This window comes from Rhinichthys klamathensis, unplaced genomic scaffold (assembly GCF_029890125.1).
Source record: "Rhinichthys klamathensis goyatoka isolate OS25496 unplaced genomic scaffold, OSU_Roscu_1.1 h1tg000119l_1, whole genome shotgun sequence".
In the NCBI taxonomy this organism is placed as follows: Eukaryota; Metazoa; Chordata; class Actinopteri; order Cypriniformes; family Leuciscidae; genus Rhinichthys; species Rhinichthys klamathensis.
The window spans coordinates 2,259,702-2,280,459 of NW_026606656.1; the positions used below are offsets into that span (position 1 = coordinate 2,259,702).

Below are 20,758 nucleotides of genomic sequence, written 5' to 3' on the forward strand. Positions count from 1 at the left end.
AAGTCGAGACAGGACCCATCGTCAAAATTTCTGTCCACCACTCTAGTTCATCCAAAACAAACTAGAAAATAGACTCAAAGTGCTAAATACCGGAATTATCCTTTAACGAGACTGGACAACTGAGGAGTGAACAGATGGAAACTTAAGCCAAAGGAATGAAATAATGATAAACACCTGTGCTGATTAAATAATTTACCATGACAACTATAGAATGGCGGGAAAACTGAACAAAGGAAGACCGGAAACCAGTGAAAACAAACTAAAAGTCCATGATAATGAAACTAATGAATGTTTGTGACAGCATTACATGAGAGATACAAATTAAAAATATATAAAATCTTACATTTAATAAGAACTATAGGCTATGAAACTTGCATATTATAGACCCACTGATAACTTTTTATCACATTCATCCCTATATTTGGAGAGCATCTTGCGTTTAACAGACTGTCTTGAGCTCTGGATGTTTAAAAAGGCAAAGGTTTACGACACTTGATCTCAAGAGTCAAGACTCCGTGACCGTCGCTATGGAAACAAAGACGCTAAAATAGGCTACAATCAAGCGCAAATGTCAAGAGCTTCTCTACAAATTTTTGTGCAATGGATTTCTTAATATGTGCTATAGTAGTATTCTACTCCACACTGCAAAATCCTCATGTCGAGCTATGTGTAGGCCTATGTAAAATATGGGACAAATCGCGATTACATTTTACCTTGAAATATGGGATGATCTTGTATTTTACTGGGGCCGGTTTCACAAAGCTATTTTAGACCGGTCTATAGTGTTAGACAAGTCTAAAATTTGCCCGTAGACTAGTCTAATGCAAGTTAGACTGTTTCACAAAAATAAAGACCGACTTAAAATAGCCTAAGCTTACTTTCCCGTGTGCACCTTACACGTGTAAAATCCAACAGTTGTTCTAACTAGTTAACTTTAGGCCTATTTAATGTCTTAACTTAGTTGTAAAACTCTTGTAAGCTGTGGAGTAGCTACTATTCACATAGCCTTATAGGCTACTCAGAAAACCCATGTTAAGATTAGCCTAATTGATTGGTTTGAGTGCCATATTGTCAAGCAAAAAAAAAAAAAGTGTAAGTGAACTACTACATTGTCAGTATACATACTATTCCAGCAGTTTTTTTAAGGCAATTCACACCCTCCTTTCTACGAATGTCCAACATTCATTTTAAAGTCGACATGAACACCTGAACACCAATAGGCCTACACATTGAGGAGGAGTGAGAACAGAGATGTTTTCGGTTGTGAAGCTGCTAGACTAGGTAACAAGATGTGCTGTTGCTTGGAGGTCTGCCAGACAGAAATCTTGCTTTAACCTACTTCGTAAAGCATGTATGAAGGTTACTGAATGTTTGACCTTGAGAAGATTTATGTGAGGGAAACTAGTGCTAAGTGAGTTGAGTGTCCAGGTGAATTCAGCAGGAATCACTTGTTGATCTCAATCACATAACACAGTCTAAGAAACCCCGAATATATAGTCAGAAGATGTGACAAATTTCAAATGTGCACCCTTGAACTGATACAAGATGCAAAATATATTGAGTTTCATATAGCCATCAATATTTAAAAATACCTTAAATAAGAGATAAAAAGAGCTAGACCAATGCCCCCTGCTGTCTGGACCAAGACAACAGGCAGCATCCAGGACTACGATACTTTTCGCCATTACAAATGTTTTTGGGTAAGATTAAGAAATAAAGCCTAACATACATGCGCATTAGATGGCTGGGAGATTTTACAATAACCTCTTGCCTGAACACGCCCTATGTCTTTGTCTCTACTGCCACCTTGTGTTCACACCTTAAACGGCAGGGATGGAGCTTTAATTTCAGCAATTAAAAAAGTAGTTTTATTGGAGAACATATAGTTTCTTAATCTTGCTTGCTTAAACCTGGCATTTTGTAGCCTATAGGCCTACTATAAATATTGTTGGGTTTGTGACAAATTATGTTAATTTGCAAATTGCAAGTCACTTTGGATATGAGAGTCTGCTGTAAATATAACAAGGTTGATAACTGCAATGATGCTTATTCCTGCTGTGGTTATATCCCCCCCCCCCCCACCCCCAAAAAAAAGGTAAAAAATGTTTTAAAAAATGAGGCAGTTAGTACATAACATAAATTATGACAACAAATGGATTGAAACCATTTATCTAGCCTACCAAAAAAACTGACAGATGTGTCCAATGACAATAAAGTACGGAATGGGTTCAATAATGTGAGGGACGTGCTCTCGGGCGGAAATGGGGTGTGGGTTTTTAGTATGACGAGCATATTCGATGGGAATCGCGAAAGGGAGGGGACGCAAGCAGCGCAGAACCCGGATGCTGATGCTGCTCGTGTCGGATGGGGAAAAGGAATACTGGGAGAGTGAGAGCTAGAAAACAGAGAAAGGCCCCACTGTCAGAGGGACTGATATCCTTGCGGCCACCAGGCAAGCGACGCGAACGGATTAAAGCCAGGCGGTTTCAAGAGACTGTAACGCAAACTCGAGAGAATGAGTCCGCGCGCGGTAGCCGAGGCGACGGGAGGAGAGCGAGAGAAGGAGATGCTGTGAGATGCACATAGCCAGCGCGAGCGGGAGGGAGGGGGAGAGGAGGCTCCTACGCTAGTTAAAGATGCTTGTTTTTTTGACCAGGAATGTGTTCCATACGCATAAACCAAGGGATTTCTGCTCAAACCCTATAGTTTACAATAGCGCAATGTACACTTGACACGCGCACTGTGGATTAATAGGCGGATTCAAGTGACGGAAGACACTGAGGCTTTCTTTCGCGAAAGGGTGGCTGTTTTCTCCCATATTTCCGGATGTGAGGCCTGGAAGAGACCGTAGTTTATATCAGGCACGGGACGCTCATCCTTCACATCTACACTTTGATTAAAATAAGACGAAACACTTTGGGGAGTCGTTGACAAAAGAAGGATGCACTAAATATTAGACAGAATATTACGTGTAAGGTGTCACAAACCGGATGTGCGGCTCTTTCGCAGGATAGATGCGGCCAAGTTTTTAATAAATAGGTCACTTCCAGTTTGACATTAACGGGCTACATAAATATATATTTTTAAAGATAAAATACCGGCGAAAATAAACAGTTGACTGAACCAGGCTATCTAATAATCCCGTTATCTTTATCTTTACTTCAATATTCATAATAATTTCACTGGTACTCACAGCGATTAGTTTATCTGATGTAGTCATATAGTGTTAGCCCATATACTGAGAGATTTAATCCTGTCCCCTCATCATTCTTCCACGAGACACCACAGGCCTTGCAAATAGCAATAACTGTTGTAATTTGGCAAATAGGCTCGGCTGGTCGCGCACCCCCTGTTTATTTTTTGATATTATCGAACGGAACATGTTATCGATCGATTTCCAGGAACTTTGAGGAGACGGCAGGCAGATGTTTGGGAGTAGGCCACGGCACTGACATCACGCCTCAGCATCCCTGTGTCATCATCGCTCACCGTCTGTGATGTCTGTACGGCGGAGTTATTACGTGAGCAGGACAGGCACCAGTGGATACATTGTGAAAATACACTGATTTACCCCGTTATATTGTGACACGAAATCGCTGTCAAACGAAATGTCCAGTAAGGAGTTGTCGGGGAGTCAGGCAGCTCAGTATGTCGGGCCCTACCGACTGGAAAAGACGCTGGGGAAGGGCCAGACAGGTAAGAGCGTTTCCTCTTTGGGATATTAGTAGTTAATGCATTAGAATAAATTCTGCTCTACTTCGCGCGTCTCATTCAAGAATTAATCTATTGAAAGTTTGATTTGCAATATGCAAAGCAGTTAATGCGTTTGCAGGGTTATTTCAGCTGATGAAATGAATTGAGGCACGGAAGCAATAAGGCCAGCGATTGAGGGAGGAAGATTATTTGATCTTTTAGGCGTTTTTTTAGTCACGTGGCAGTAATTCATCTGAACAGTTTAAAAACCTGAATGTGATTGTAAGCTTGTTTTCGCATTTATTTATTAAAACTCCAGTTATTTATTTAAGTCCGATTGTTGCTAACTATATTAATTTTCCCTATGATTTATTCCAGTTACTATTATTCTAGTACTTATCCCAGCCTCCCAGATATTCAATTATTCACTGTTAGTTACTGTACATTTGCTTTTAGTTGTAATATCCTATTAGAGAGAAATATATTCCTTAGTTAGCTACTTGTAACAAATTGCACATTTTTGCAATTAATTACAATGGGAATATGTGGTTCAGATATTCTGTTCACTTCTGACTAATATGTAGGCTATTTCCATTGTATTCAACTGTTCAATGGATTCTAGTACTTACTAGTTACTAATCTAGTAGTTATTAGTATATTTATTCTTGTAGTTTTACTAGTGTACATTTATTTGATACCAGTGCAGTACGTATTTATGAGAAACTAACTATCCAAATGGTTGTGTGACATTTTTACCCACTAGCTACAAAATTTACCCTGTTGTAGGTAATGAATTTGAAATTACAGAAATTGCAATTTGTTACCAGTAACAATGAAACAGGAAATATAACTAGTAAAGAAATTCAAATGTAGGCTATTTATTGTATACTATAAAAAGTTAATAGTAAAATTAAAAATGATTCCAGTCATTACTAGTCATGCAAACCTGGATACTAGTTAGGTTTGAGGAATAACAATGGCTTGCCACAGATCTGTTCTGAATTCAAAGGCCACAGAGATCTTGTTTGTCAGTACATTGTTAATTGAATGTGAATGTGCGCAAGAGTGAGGGATATAGATCTATGCATTAAGAAGTAGACACATTTTTGGCCAGTAAAAGAGGGTGTCCCATTAATGATTTATGTGATTGCGTATATGAACAGTATGTACTGGTGTTTTTAGGATATCAATCGTGTTTTTGGTAGTACTGATTTTTTCAGGTTTAATAAGAATTTGTAAGTGAGTGTTGATTATATAAAATTGTACAGTGTGCAGTCTGAATGTTGTTGCTGTTATATGCTGCCGACTTTTCAGTTTCTGAAATCTCATTTGGATTTTAATGTTGTCCACTTTTGGAATGCATCTAATGAAGAATGACCATCTGTGTTCCTCTTGCAGGACTGGTGAAGTTAGGAGTTCACTGTATCACAGGACAGAAGGTGGCCATAAAAATAGTTAACAGAGAAAAGCTATCAGAGTCTGTTCTTATGAAAGTAAGTTTTGGATACAAAGAATTTACAAAAATGGAAAAATCTAAAAGTTCTAGTTTTTCCAAGTCATCTCATGCTTATTCAGCCTTTTCCTGTTTACGATTGCTCTTCAATAACTCAGCAGCCTGCATAACTCCAACTGCTTTATTGACCACACAGTTTGTGCTGCATCTGCCCTAATGTTCTGTGCTAAAGAAATGCAAGACTCTCCCTGTTCTGTCATTTTTGTCCATGTCTACTGTGTATTGTCAGAATATATTGTTAATATATCGACTATTAGTTCACACCTTATTTAGAGTGATCATCTTGCTTGGTCTTTTCCTACATTAAAGTAGCTCCTTTCTCTATTCAACTCTCATTCAATGTCTCTCACTCTCCCCGTTTCTGCAGGTGGAGAGAGAGATAGCTATTCTTAAACTAATAGAGCACCCTCATGTCCTAAAACTGTATGATGTGTACGAGAATAACAAATATCTGTAAGTACTGCTCTGTTTCTCCACACATCTGAAGCATGCCTGGTCTTGTCTTTTCTTGTCTTGTCTAGACTTACATCCTGCATTCTGTGAAGGTGTGCTTGTGTGGACAATTTCATGTGCATCTATCTCTGTGCATGTGTTTCATAAATGTCTTTCTCGCAGGTATCTAGTGCTGGAACATGTGTCTGGTGGGGAGCTATTTGACTACCTGGTAAAGAAAGGCAGATTGACCCCTAAAGAAGCTCGAAAGTTCTTCAGACAAATCATATCTGCTCTAGACTTCTGTCACAGTCACTCTATATGGTAAATGTCTCTTTATTTTCAATTTATGTGCTGCATACACAAGTTCCTTTATAGGCATATATTTTCATCATATTTTTGCATAATCAGCATTCTGTAGAAAGTGTTGCAACTTTAAGACAACGTGGTTGTGTGTTGAGATGAGAACTTGTGGCCAAGTGAAGTAGACTAAATTGACTAGAATTATTTCCATATATGTGTGTGCCAGCCCAGTTTGTATATACACATATATACTATAGTACATATACTACTGTTCAAAAATTGGGGTCAGTACGTTTTTTTCTTCTTCTAATCAGCAAGGATGCATTAAATTGATCAAAAGTGACAGTAATGACATTTATGAAGTTACAAAAGATTTCTATTTCAAATAATCCTGTACAAATAATTACGTTGTCCACAAAAATATTAAGTAGCACAATTGTTTTCAAAATCGATAAAAATAAGAAATGTTTTTTGATCAAATAAATCATTATAGAATGATTTCTGAAGGATCATGTGACACTGAAGACTGCAGTAATGCTACTGAAAATTCAGCTTTGTCATCACAGGAATAAATAATATTTTAAAAGTTAATTAAAATAAAAAACAGTTATTTTAAAATGGAATCATTTTCTTCAATATTACTGTTTTGACCAAATAAATGCGAGCAAGTATAAGAGACTTCTTTCAAAAACAAAACTTTTGAACAGTAGTGTTCATAGTTTCCAAGGTTTATTTTTTTGTATGTTGAGCTTCCTCTTTGTAACAAACAAACAAACAAACATACAAATAATATGAAAAAGTATTACAAAAATTTATAATTTATTCTTGTAACATACTGCAGTGTGTACAACACAAACAATTAATCATTCTTATACTGTAAAGGAATTCTGGTTTCAGATACTTCAGGAAGAACATTACAGTTTACAAAAATATACTACAATGCTGTCATTACCTTTATTTACCAGCCACAGAGATCTTAAACCTGAAAACCTCCTGCTGGATGAGAAGAATAATATCAGGATTGCTGACTTTGGCATGGCCTCCCTACAGGTTGGGGACAGCCTGCTGGAGACCAGCTGTGGGTCAGTAGTTTGTGTTTATGTGCTTTTAATTCTGAGCTATTGAAGATAAAGTATTAATGCTCTGCGTTATGCATCTGCAGATCACCCCATTATGCATGTCCTGAGGTCATCAGGGTAAGGACGATGCTCTTAGAGCATAAGCACCATATGTTTTAATGTATAAGTCTCATAGATTCAAATCTAACAAAACAGCCAGTGCTTATTTGTACTTAGTGTTCTTTTTTTTCATTTACAGGGAGAGAAATACGATGGACGTCGGGCAGATGTATGGAGCTGTGGGGTTATTCTCTTTGCTCTGTTGGTGGTAAGAAGCTTTCTCCATCTTATATTTGTCATCATAAGTGTCTCAAAATTGCTAGCTCTCGGTTGCTCTCAGAATTGTGTGTGAAATGTAACATCTCACCTCACAGGGAGCGTTGCCCTTTGACCATGATAACCTGCGACAGCTGTTGGAGAAGGTGAAGAGTGGAGTATTTCACATGCCTCACTTCATTCCCCCAGACTGCCAGGCTCTCCTCCGTGGCATGATTGAGGTCAACCCTGAGAAACGCCTCACGGTATAGAACATGTACACAGTGCACCTCTTTTTATATACACTTATAGTGTATAATATATATTTCACTTCCATTCAAAAGTTTGGGGTTAGGTAAAAGGCTGCATTTATTTGATCAAAAATACAGTAAAAACAGTAATATTGTGAAAAATTTATATTTTCTATTTGAATATATTTTAAAATGTAATTTATTCACGTGGTGGCAAAGCTGAATTTTCAGCATCACACACACACTCACACTCACTACGGCATCATTACTCCAGTCTTCAGTGTCACACTGTCATACATCATTCTAATATGAATTAAAATGTGCAGCACAGTCGCCTCACAGCAAGAAAGTCTGTGGTTCGAGCCCCAGCTGAGCCAGGAGTCCTTTTCAGTCCGTTAGCGTGGGTTTCCGCCAGTTTCCCCCACACAGTCCAAAGACATGCATGTTAAAGGGATAGTTCATCCAAAAATGAAAATTAGCCCATGATTTACTCACCCTGAAGCCATCCTAGGTGTATATGACATTCTTCTTTCAGACGAATACAATCGCAGTTATATTAAAAAATGTCCTGGCTCCTCCAAGCTTTATAATTAGCCGTAAATCGATGCGTACGGCCATCTGCCGGAAGCTAGTTATTTTAGTCAATAAAGTTTTAAATATGGATATTTTTATTACATGAACGCATCCCTTCACTTCAGAGGGCCTTTATTAACCCAACAGAGGCGTGTCGAGCACTTTTATCATGAATGGATGCGCTTTGATGGACTTCCAAACAAAATATACCCATTGACTCCCATTATAAGGCTTGGTGTGTGGCCAAATTGGCCATAGTGTGTGTGAGTGTGAGTGTGCGTTTGGAAGGGCATGTGCCGATGAAGCAAACTAGAGGACCATCCAAATGAGCGGAACTTACGCTTGGAAAATATATATCAATGTTGAAAACAGTTGTGCTGCTTTATATTTTTGTACAGACCGTGATACATTTGTCAGGATGAATTAAAAGTGAACAGTATTTATTTTAAATAGAAATCATTTATAAATAATCTATTTAATACATCCTTGCAGAATAAAAGTATTAATTTCTTAGTGTACTGCCAAGGCATATTTATGATATTTCTTGTTTTTTCTTTTCTCAGTTGGAAGAAATACAAAAGCACCCTTGGTATCAGTAAGTATCACGCGAGCTATCTTGAAAATTGAAAATCTGTCGTCATTTACTCACCATTTGCTGTATTTTTCCATCGAATACAAAAGGAGAATTGAAAAATCATAGAACACAAGATGCAAAAAGTGCTACTGGGGTATAGAGTCCGTATCTCGGTTCTCTTTGGATGCGGGATAGTTCAACTTGCAAAAATCGGATGAGGCCAAGGCACTCGAGAATTTATAAAAAATATAAAAAGCCTTTATTTATTTATGGCTATAACATTCCAATCAAAATCCTTGAGTAGATTTTGTTCACACATCAACAGTTGTGTGACAAACAATAGTATGTTTGTCAAGCTCCACAATGTTTTGTGTAACATTGAATTTTTGGTATTCACCTAAATTGTGTGTCAAAAACCTAAAATCATTAAACATCATAGGTTCTCAAATGTCTCGTGATAAAACGTCATTGCCATATTTAGGAGCAGAAATAACATCTTAAATTTGGGTTTGCTTTGAAGATGTGGAGTATAGTGCGTAAGTCACAAGAACCACTGTTCAGGTCTTTTCTTGGTCTGCAAAAATTCTTCTGCGTTCCACAGAACTATTCCAATAAAATCAGATTTTCTTTTTTTGTGTTGTTGTGTGTCTTTCTGTCTCAGAGGGGGCAGGAATGAGCCGTGTCCAGAGCAGCCACCCCCGAGGCGTGTGTGTGTGAAGAGGATTCTGTCTCTTACAGATCTGGACCCTGATGTTCTGGAGAGCATGCATTCCCTGGGCTGCTTCAGAGACCGTGTCAAGCTCACCAGGGACCTGCAGTGTGAAGAGTGAGTCTGAACTTCTGTTTTTCAGAAAAGAATCCGCTTGTTATGGCGTGTCGTAAGGAATGCTGTTTCTGGGTCCAAGCCTCTACTCATTTCACTTGAGAATACTATCTCAAGATCCATTTATTAGCACTATTTATTCATATTAGACATTTCAGCTATGCATTTAAAAACATACAGTGAACACTGCAGTTTCCGTACTCACGGCGTCCTGGACACAAATATTTTAACGATTTATAAAAGACGAATCACTGTCTGGCCATCTGGGCTTTTAGTATGTACAGTGGGGAGAACAAGTATTTTCTGATTTTCTGGATCTTTGTTTTAGATTCCGTCACTCACAGTTGAAGAGTACCTATGATAAAAATGTAAGTGGGAAAACCTGCAAAATCGGCAGTGTATCAAATACTTGTTCTCCCCACTGTAGATAAAGGTTAGGATCATGATTTTCTCTGTGGTATTACATCACATTGTGAGTGTATTTTAGCACCGTTTGTTGTTTTCTTTTTGCATCTGATGACGGTGACGCGTCAGACTAAACAAGTAGATAGTGCACAACCGTAACATTTTAAACAAGATCAAACTGACCTTAAAGTCACCATACTTATTTCTTATGGATTATTGCATTGTTTATTATAAATGATTTATTTTTTTTGTTCATGTGGAACCGCCCTACATTTTGTTCTTGTACGATAAACCATTGCACTTGGATATACGTCACAATAGGGATGAAAAGGCTATTGCAACTTCTGTTTAATGCCGACTTTAAAGGAATAGCTCACCCAAAAATCATTTACTCATTCCAATCCTGGATGACTTACTTTCTTCTGTGAAAGAAGATATTTTAACGAATCATTTTGTCAATGCAATGAACATCATTTGGGTCCTCTGAATTGCATCTCTCCCTTCCCAGAGAAAACCAGGAGAAGTTGATCTATTACCTTCTGTTGGACAGAAAGGAGCGCTACCCTAGTTATGAAGATGAACATCTTCCCCCCAGAAATGATATTGGTGAGTGAATTTTTGGAGTTCAGGTTTGTATGTGTTGCTGTCACGTCCAAAGGTAGTCATTGAAGACCATGAGAATAGTTGGTAACCTAGAAAGCATGCTGGTGCTTTATGCCTTAAAGTAAGCCAGTTTCATTTAAGGGCTCTAAGGCAAAACGTAAATGTAACATATTGAGGGCTTGTTCCCTGCAATAAACAGATCAAAACCAGACCAGGACTAAAAAGAGATTTCAAGGTGGAGAATCATCATCATTAAGAGCTTGACAGGGGAGTCGGAACATATGGTTGTTTTAGGGCAGTTTAGTAGGTGGGAGAACAGGTGCTGCAGGTTGGATCAGAGCGGGACTTTCCTAATGTTTGCTGAGAAAAAATTGTCAATCTGTAATTGATGCTGACAGGATTTTTCACATTTACCATATACTGGCATAACTTTTGTTTATTAAGAGGCTTATTATTTTAAAGGAATGTCTCTCCCTGATAGCGCTGCACAATTATTTGAAATAAAATTTGAAATAAGTTTGAAATAATCTAAATAAATCTAAGTCGTTTATAAGGTGCACTGAGAACAGCGTCAGCGTTTACATTTTTCATGTAAATGTAATATACAATATCAAATATTACCATTGTAATCTAAAATGAAAAAGCTATTAATAATAATAATGTATTATTACTATTTACATTAATTTAAAAAAAAAAAACCTTTAAGTTTAAGTTCCCTTTCATTTTTTGGTAGTAATGTGAGGTGGTTCTTTTGATGAGTATACCCTGTTGGCAGCAGAGCAGAGTCCAAACACAAATTTGAAAAGTAATTCACTTGTGATTTTGTAGTTTTTGCACACCCTATTTCATTGTGATTTTAAATATTTTTGTTCTTTTTGCCTCAATATCTAAGCTGCAGCAAATTGTAAGATGTTCATTGTTTTTCTATAGCAGTTGCCACACACAGCAAGGAGAGTTGAGAGGCAGGATCTAATTCAGCAGTCCCTTTATTTTTTACAATATAAACAAAATAAAAGATATGCAGGAGCACTGGATCAACGCAGGAGAACAAGATACATCGTGCAGCTCTACTGCCTGACTAATAATACCTTACTGTCCATCATCTCATGCCATGACTCGTCTCTCATATAGGCCATGTCGTATGCAGATACTATTTACCCTGTTGCTTAGAAGCTCTGTTCCTCATCAACACACTGAAAAGGACTTCTTTTTCAGCTTCTATGCTTATTTCCCTCCTAACACTGTAATACAGATAATCTCTGCTGCATTGCAGTTGTATATTTTATATATAGTTACGGTATATATAAAACACAAACAAACCTTAGATTCCATCTTGGATATAGTAAGGTTTGTAATGTGACTTGTTCATGAAGTGTACACAGTAGATGTTTGTGTTACAGTGGGTGTTGTGTGTGTTGTTGTGGTTGTGTGATCAGATCCTCCCCGTAAGCGGGTGGACTCGCCCATGCTGACCCGTCATGGGCGCTGTCGGCCGGAGAGAAAGAGTCTGGAGGTACTGAGTGTGACAGAGCAGGGCTCTCCAACACCTCCCCGCAGAGCACTGGATACCTCTGCACATAGCCAGAGGTACATGCAAACTGTTCAAGAGAACTTTGTATAAACCTTCATCTGAAAGTCAAGCTTGATGTGCCCCACAAGCATCCTCTGTACAATTTCAAGTGCCTTCCAAAAAATGTGCAGGTAAAACCTTAAGGGGCGAACTCACAAATGAGTTGCACCACTTTTGAGTATGATATTTTAATGAAAATTTGTGTCTTATTCAGTAATCAACCACAATCCAGTATAAATATGCTGAAAAAGATCAATTAAGTATTTAAATTAAGTTCCTCTACTGTTATTTTTTCAAAACTAACATGCATCATTTCTATGTAAATTAGGCTCATTATAGATGGCACCTTATTTCGTAATTTAATTTAAAAGATACTTGTGTAAATGTTGTATTGATCAGTGATAATGGCAACAGTAAAGGGCATTTTTCACGGTACGCTGTAGGCGACAATTTTTTCTTACAATCTTATATTTTCTTCCATGGTGTTTTTTGACCACAAAAACTAAATGCTGGTTGTGAATCAATTAATCTCTGATTGGTCTATGAGACATGGCCTCCGTGAAAAAAATCTTTTATGTTGTTTGCGGCATCCCCTTCCTGTTGCTGGCCACGTCTCTCATGTGCCCTCATTATAATGTCGTAATAAGGAGTTCCCAGAACATGAATGACCAAGCGAAGTCATGGGAAGTGGGAAACTTACAAATGTAGATGATGCCCAAGTTGCCGAATTGTGACGTTGGAAGGGGTGTGTTGATTTCAACATGGTGAACTGAAAACAAATCATTAATTTATAATATAGATAATATCATATAAACCACAATATATAAATAGAGATCAGTGAGTGGATGCAAGCCTGTTGTGAATGGTGTAAAGTTAACCATTCCTTTCACAGACTTTTATTGACATGCGTATATCTAAGTAAATAAACATATCCATGAACATAAAGGGATGTGTGACTGATATGTCCTGGTGTTCTGACAGGTCTCGATCAGTTAGCGGAGCTTCAACCGGCCTCTCATCCAGTCCCCTCAGCAGTCCTCGAGTAAGTTACTCCACACTTGTTGGCCATAGTGATATTGGATTAGAAGTAAAATTCATCTTTTTTTACAATGGTAAAAAGTATTGTGCTTGTTGTTGTTATTGTGGTATGAATAGCAAAGCTGAATTGCTCTTTTTATGTTCATCTACCTCATACTGTCCTCATACTGGAGTCATTATTCACACCAAAGACATGCACACACTCACACAAATATATTTAGGTTGTATTAACCTGCATTTTGCACATTAATTAATGTCCTAACAATTGTTTACTAATTTATACTAGATTTCACATGCCTTTCAAAGCGCTATGCATCATTTTCCTAACTCTTCTCAGTTGAATTCTAATGTTAATAATAATCATATACCATAGCTTTCATTAACGCTCATGACCATTGCTGTGTCCATCTCTCCATTCCTCTTTCCCTCTCCATCCTTCTATCCTTTCTCTTCCTACCTGTCAGAGCCCAGTTTTCACTTTCAGCCAAACTGAAGTCACCTCTGCTTCCACCGCCCAGTCTAAAGACACCAAAGCAGGAAGTTCCACCACACCCCGGGCGTCCCAACGCGTGCCTGAGCAAAAAACCCAGACCCTACCCTCAAAAGCAGCGTCTGACCGTCCCCACCTGCAGTCTATGAAGTCCCTCCCCCTGCAGACTCCTCCGTCTCCTTCGCCTTCCCCCTCTCCGCTCCTGTCCCCCATCCCTCGCTTCTTCTTCCCTGCTCCTTCTGTCCTGAAGTCTGTCACTAAGACCATCTATCCTAACTCTGCCCATGTGTCGCAGGTCACCCCGCAGGGCTCCCCACTCCCCACCCCTCTGGGGACCCCTGTGCACCATCCCCAGCACCCCCCACCCACCCCGCCCTCCTCCTCCTCCTCTTCTTCCTCCTCACGAGCTGAAGGGGGGGGTGGTGGTGTGGGTGGTGGTTCCCTGTCCCTAACCCCGCCCTCCAGTCCTGGGGGAAGTGGTGGAATGGCTGCCAGTAGTTCAGCCCACTGGAGGACACGCCTCAACTCCTTCAAGAACAACCTTCTAGGATCGCCACGGTTCCACCGCCGAAGGCTACAGGGTTAGAGAAGCGTCAACCAACATCTTATTATTGTTAATCAATCAAACATCATTGAAAGTCAAAAATCACTGTACATTTTTGGATTTTCATGTTTGTTTCAATAGTTCCTACATCAGAAGACATGTCCAGTTTAACTCCAGAGTCCAGCCCAGAGTGAGTATTTAGAGGAATAAATAAATACATTTTCATTTAGTTTAGCCATTGCTGGATATTGTTCATGTTCATTTCCTGTATTTTTACCTGAAGATTACCTTTGCCATTATGTAAGAGTAAATTGTTAACTAAAACTATTAAAAATGGTTTTCATTCATTGAAATTAAGCAGAAAAAAAAATAGCTGAAAAACTTAAAAATTGAAGATGTTGCCTTAGCAACTACCTGAAATAAAATACGTTAGGTGAAGTAGTGAAATTACTAAAACTGAAATAAAAATAAACAGCTAAAGTTAAATAGACTGAAAATGAAATAATTCAGAATATTAATAAATACTATAATAATACATAAATAACACTGTACATCGCAATGTTGTGATTCTTAAATTCACTTGCAAAATTTAAAATGACTTATTTTAGTTTTTGTTTAATTTTACAATTATTACACAATACAATTTTAATATCCGCCATTTTAAATCAGTTGAATTTTGAAATTAATTTTGACAATGAATTTTAATATAATATCTTTAATTCATAAGTGGAGTTTAAATTTTGTGGCAGACAATAATAATAATTGGGGGTATAATAATAAATAATAATAAAGGAACTAAATAATTAAAGGATTAAAAGTGTTGAACTGACCCTCATTTGTGAAGCAGTCCAGTGTAAAATGATTTACGCAAATATATAACATTTTAATGAATTTATCCGGCACATTTTCTTCATGAATGAAATTCAACTACAATGTCCTCAGTGGCTCAGATGCCAGTAGTCTATGGAGACTCTTATGTTCGTTAGTTCATTCAATAACAGAACATTTGTAATGTTGTTTTGGCGCAGACATTGTATATCTCCAGCTGCTACAGTGAGGAAACAGAAATGGCGGACTGCTGCGGCTCACTCAGGGCGGTATCTATGCTAACAGCCAGTCACCAGTGTTCACCAGTCATGGGTGGGGCTTCCCCCTACTCTTATGTAAATCTGGAACCGCTCTTTTGGAGAGACTGTTTATGATTTATGGGGATTATAAAAATTGGGTGGATTTTTACCATTATAGGCTGGTTGTTTACACACACTGTGGACACAAATCTGTGTTCAAACACCTTATAAAAGTGAATTTTGCATAATAGATCCCCTTTAAGGGAATAAACAAATAAGGATTGTAAAAGAAGTTCTATCGAGGTCTAATTGTAGTTATGAAGTAATCAATTTAAACTATTTGTAAATAATATTTTGTTTTAAAATGTGCACACAATCACTCTTATTCGTATGTCTAATATGTCGAAAGCGCAAACATTTCTTGTCTCGTCACATTCAGTTATGAATTACATGAACCCTAATCGCTTATTTTCAATTCAAAACGGTTAAATTTCATGAAAAGTTGAGTAGTTTGCATCACTAGATAGTCTGTGTCTGTCGGTCACTGAACATTTCTATCGTAAAACAGTTGTCTAATACTTACATCTACTTAAATCTTTCCACGAAGTCTCGTTGCATTGTGACAGTGGACCCACTTTCTTTGATATGATTGGCCATCTCGATCATTTTGACATTGACTAACGCTGTTAGACAGCGGAAGCAGAGCAGCCTAAAAATGTAACTTTTAAAACTTTTTGTCATCCTACCCACAACAAGCTTTACTCATTCTACACTAAAATGATAAGATATGAATTCTATCATTTTTAAAAATGTTTTATTCATAGCTCAGACAAAATCATTGGCTTTGGTCTGGGGTTGGAAGTGCCCTATAGGAATGAAGACAGTCAAGACTTATGGTGACAGTATTATTTGTGCACTTGCAGAATTAGCTTCTGTATTTTCAAAGATAACACTACCAAATAACGAAATCCATTAATGATGCTATAAAGTCTCTAATTTGTATTCTGTGAACAATGAGAGCTATGAAACAGTAATGTGTACTATCTGTGTTATGTGTATTTATCTGCATATATTTGTATGTTTTGCTATAGGCTAGCAAAGAAGTCGTGGTTTGGAAATTTCATCAGTCTGGAGAGGGAAGAGCAAATTTTTGTGGTGATCAGAGACAAACCACTAAGCTCTATCAAGGCCGACATTGTCCATGCCTTTCTATCAGTTAGTATCTTTTTAGGATTTTATTTTAAAAAAAAATTTCCTCTTTCTCTTCAGATCCGCTTTATTCATTCTTTTTTGAAGATTCAAACTTAGATGTACGTCTCTATTCTCCTCTAGATTCCCTCCCTGAGTCACAGTGTCATCTCTCAGACAAGTTTCCGGGCGGAGTACAAGTCCTCTGGAGGTCCGTCTGTCTTCCAGAAGCCTGTCAAATTTCAGGTTGACATCGCTTTCTCTGAAGGAGAGAGAGAACGAGAGAGGGAGAAAGAGAGAGAAAGGGAGGGAAGGAGGGAGACTGGCATCTACAGCGTCACCTTTACCCTATTATCAGGTATTTAAAAAGACAAGACAGCCTGTGTCATATGTCTGCATGTGCTGTCATTTCTACAAATGTGATAATATTGTTTTGCAGGTCCTAGTCGCAGGTTTAAAAGAGTGGTAGAGACTATTCAAGCTCAGCTTCTCAGTACACATGACCAGCCCTCTGTGCAGGCGCTTTCAGGTGAATGTACCACACCTACACCTCCATCTAAAAACATGCACTCATTCACAAAACATTAAGGTCGGTTTCACAGACAGCTTAGATTAAGCCAGGATTAGGCCTTTGTTCAATTAGGACATTTAAGTAGCTTTTATAAACGTGCCTTAGAAAAAAACATTATTGGTGTGCATCTTGAGACCAAACAATGGCACTGACAGTACAAGTTAATTTCAGTTAAAAAAGCTCAAACATGTATTTTAGTCTGGGACTATCTTAAGCCTTGTCTGTGAAACCAGGGCAATATGTATACATTAATTTATTTTGAATATTTTTACCTCAGGTTTTTTCCCATTTCATTTTATTTACTTTTTTTTTTTGTATTTTAAAGTGCACACGTTTTTACTCAATCAGTGCTGTTTATTTTTTATTTTATTTTTCACATTTTATGGGAGTCAAAGTTAATGTGCTGATGTTACATTATGATGAAGATGATGATGATACGGAGAGTGTAGCAGATCGTATGAACAGCTTTACTTTTTTAAAATAAAACAAAAGAGTGACATCCAACATGAAACCAAATGGAAACAGTGTGCTCTAAACAGCCAAAACAAGACAATGAACTGAGAGAAGTGAAGGCATTATATACACAAGATCATTGAACTCAATATGAAACAGATGTGAACTAATCAATGAAACAATAATAATAAATATATATAGTGACATTTACATGCATAATGGAGGTGAAATGTGAAGGTTTCATTTGAATTTCTATCAGTTAAATGTGAAACTTTTGATAAAAATCTAAAATGAAAATTAATTAAGTTAGTTAATTAACTTTTATGTGTATTTGTATGAACAAAAATGTTTTCAACCACTAGCACACTCCCACCCTGATGTTTTATTTTCTTCTCCCAGATGAGAAAAATGGGCTTTCGTCTCGCCCACCCAGCACACCGACCCGTCAGAACTCTCATCGCTCCGAGGGCGGAGGTGATCGCGGTGAGCGGGCAGAACGCAGTGATCGAGGAGAAGGGAGCAGTATTGGCGGTAGTGCGAGTGTTCTACAAAGGAAGGGGTCTGGCAAGGATAAAACTCGCCTCCTTTCCTCAAATGGGACCCAGTCTCAGCCCTAAGTGAACTAATCAGACATACTATTGAGTGGGTGGGGACAAACCCCTCCTTTGATTCCCCCCAGACACGACTCCCTCAAAGTCCATCTGCACAGTACACAACAACAGGTATACTCAGCCCTGATTTTCACTTCACTTGCAGAAACCCTGGGATCCAACTGCGACAAAACAGTCAGGAGTCTATCCACATGGAAGTGTTCTTAAATGCAAATATTCATCTGAAGAACAAAAAATGACAAGGATTTGAAAAGTGAAAACGAGATGTATCGCTGAATATAAACCCTAGCTACAAATTATTTCGTACACTACAAACAAAGAGTTTGACATCAATGGTCATTTGTCATATCAAGTGATCTTATGGCACCAAACTATACAAACTGAGGAACAAACACCAAGTGGGACAGGAAAGAATGTCTCCCAAACTTATCATCATCATTATCATAATCATCATCATTATCATAAGCAAAATCGAGCTGCTTGAGGTAGATAAAAGCAAACAGAACAGGAAAATAGTGGGAAGTTCTTCATTCGTATTACCACTTGGAGCACAAAAAAGGATTTCTAAAACACTGTGTAAAGAAAAGAGTAGGAATTTTTTTTTTTTTTGAATGAGAATCTAAATTTTGTAACCCAAGATGCTACTATAGTCCTATGCGACTATAGCTTTCTGAGCTGAGGGTGGATTATGCCTTTAGTAAGAGTTGAAGAGGCTATGTTAAACACTCATCCTTGTAGATCCTGAACTCTGTGATAGGTTGTAAATCCAAAATCAGTCAGTGTCAGATATGCAGTGGAGAGCTGCCTACTGAAGTTGCTGTTGGAAACTGTAAAGATTGGGCTGTTGTACGTCATTGTTCTCAGTTCTCAGAGTATCTCAGATTCACCCCATTTCCTAAGCAGGGCACAGAGGGATGAGCAGGCATCTAGATTTCCTATGACATGTTCACAAAGAGACTGAACAAGAGGAACGAAATAGCCACAGTCACTCTCTTGTGTCATATTAAGAGACACGTGAAGAAAAATGTTAAAGCCTTCATCTTCTCATGTGATGCCTAGTAGAACTTCCATAAGTGGAAGTCCAAAAAAGTCTTTTGTTTTTGTTTCCTGTTTTATATTTATATTATATTTTTGAGCTGAGATGTGAAATGTTTCCATAAAAACAAATGAAAAAAGTGTATGTCAAAAACAAAAATAGAAATATTTACATTTATTTATTTATTTGTTTGTTTGTTTATTTGTTTATTTATTTATTTATTAATGTCAGGCTTGGTCAAGTTTAAAATGACGGGGAGGAAAATTAGCAATTTCGAAAATGGCAGTAAAACTTCCTATTTGTATTTGTTGTATGCTGCAAATGTCCTTTCAAAAACCATTTCAACTGCCTAATTTTCTCCCTCTCATTTTCATTTCATTTTGAATTAAAAAAAAAGCAAACTCACAAAGGAGTAAACTGGAGAACAACAACCAAGCAATGACTCCATGCCTTGGATGTCTCCCACGGGGACAAAGATTTCAAAACCCTTAAGGATGTACGACGTAAGCCTGACTGAAGTGAACCTTATGGAAGCAGAGGGAACAAAATAGAGGGAACAAGAAGGAGGCCCTCTCTGTTTGCTCTCTTTTCGAATGTTACCCAGACAAGGAGCCCAAAGTTTCGGGACTCGTGCGTACTGGGCCAGCCCTTTGTACGAAATGCGAGCAGTATCTTTGTCTTTTTTCACACATGCACACACAGACACAAGAAGACTCTCTTTCTCCAAACTGACTATATGAAAACAAAATGGAATGATAACTGGACTTTGAAACTGGAATGCACTGTCCTAAAAAGAGAATTGTATTTCAAACAAATAGTTGTCCCTATTCCTCGCCCACCCACGGGAATCAGTGAGAGTGCTCTCTTAAGTGCAGAGTCAGGATCAGAGGGGCCTTTTTAGCTCATTACGTTTGTGATAGAGGAGGGGAACCTGATCCTGAATACCCACTTAAAAGCTCTTTCTCCAATGAGCCTCTGCCCTGAAGCCCAGAATTCTGACTCTGTAATGCTCCTCCCTCTCTCTCTCTCTCTCCTCTCTCTCTCTCTCTCTCTCTCTCTCTCTCCTCTCTCTCTCTCTCTCTCTCTCTCTCTCTCTCTCTCTCTCTCTCTCTCTCTCTCTCTCTCTCTCTCTCTCTCTCTCTCTCTCTCTCTCCTGTCTCCCTCTCTCTCTCTCTCTCTCTCTCTCTCTCTCTCTGTCTCCCTCTCTCTCTCTCTCTCTCTACTCTCTCTCTCTCTCTCTCTCTCTCTCTCTCTCTCTCTCTCCCTGTCTCTCTCTCTCTCTCTCTCTCTCTCTCTCTCTCTCTCTCTCTGTCTCCCTGTCTCTCTCTCTCTCCTGTCTCTCTCTCTCTTCTCTCTCTCTCTCTCTCTCTCTCTCTCTCTCTCTCTCTCTCTCTCTCTCTCTTCTCTCTCTCTCTCTTCTCTCTCACTCTCTCTCTCTCTCTCTCTCTCTCAGCCTCTGATCCACTCTTTCCTGACGCAAGGGAGCACTAAATGTAAAGCAAGGTTTTGCTCTGGTCCTCCCTCTGCCACCATCCCGCAGCCATCACGTCCACTCTTGCCCAAAAATAGCATAGCGGAAATACAAATACACTGAGCTTCGGACTGTGTAGTCATCAAGCAGCTCGTGCAAACACCATGAAATTGATT

At 38.4% G+C, this 20,758-nt stretch overlaps 1 protein-coding gene across 5 annotated transcripts; it reads left to right on the top strand.

The window, feature by feature from the left end:
- The first annotated feature begins 2,318 nt into the window (after nucleotides 1-2,318).
- Nucleotides 2,319-18,535, top strand: brsk1b (BR serine/threonine kinase 1b). 5 transcript variants are annotated; one of them, XM_056255271.1, is made up of 19 exons: nucleotides 2,319-3,696; nucleotides 5,092-5,186; nucleotides 5,574-5,659; nucleotides 5,822-5,962; nucleotides 6,907-7,023; nucleotides 7,104-7,137; nucleotides 7,259-7,327; nucleotides 7,434-7,580; nucleotides 8,702-8,733; nucleotides 9,353-9,538; nucleotides 10,449-10,546; nucleotides 11,980-12,130; nucleotides 13,095-13,155; nucleotides 13,616-14,222; nucleotides 14,327-14,375; nucleotides 16,344-16,467; nucleotides 16,585-16,798; nucleotides 16,880-16,969; nucleotides 17,864-18,535. In XM_056255271.1, exons 1-19 carry the CDS (start codon nucleotides 3,609-3,611, stop codon nucleotides 18,079-18,081), a joined length of 2,607 nt encoding a protein of 868 aa, XP_056111246.1. In that variant the 5' UTR covers nucleotides 2,319-3,608; the 3' UTR covers nucleotides 18,082-18,535. The 5 variants fall into 5 exon arrangements, with proteins under 5 accessions (XP_056111246.1, XP_056111247.1, XP_056111249.1 ...); XM_056255272.1 differs by having other exon boundaries at nucleotides 9,374-9,538; XM_056255274.1 differs by having other exon boundaries at nucleotides 2,320-3,696; nucleotides 13,937-14,222.
- Nucleotides 18,536-20,758: the final 2,223 nt, after the last annotated feature.

Coding starts and splice junctions, on each gene's coding strand:
- brsk1b (XM_056255271.1), top strand. CDS start 3,609: ATGTCCAGTAAGGAGTTGTCGGGGAGTCAGGCAGCTCAGTATGTCGGG. Junction 9,539..10,448: donor AGGGACCTGCAGTGTGAAGA/GTGAGTCTGAAC, acceptor CTCCCTTCCCAG/AGAAAACCAGGAGAAGTTGA. Junction 16,468..16,584: donor TTGTCCATGCCTTTCTATCA/GTTAGTATCTTT, acceptor ATTCTCCTCTAG/ATTCCCTCCCTGAGTCACAG.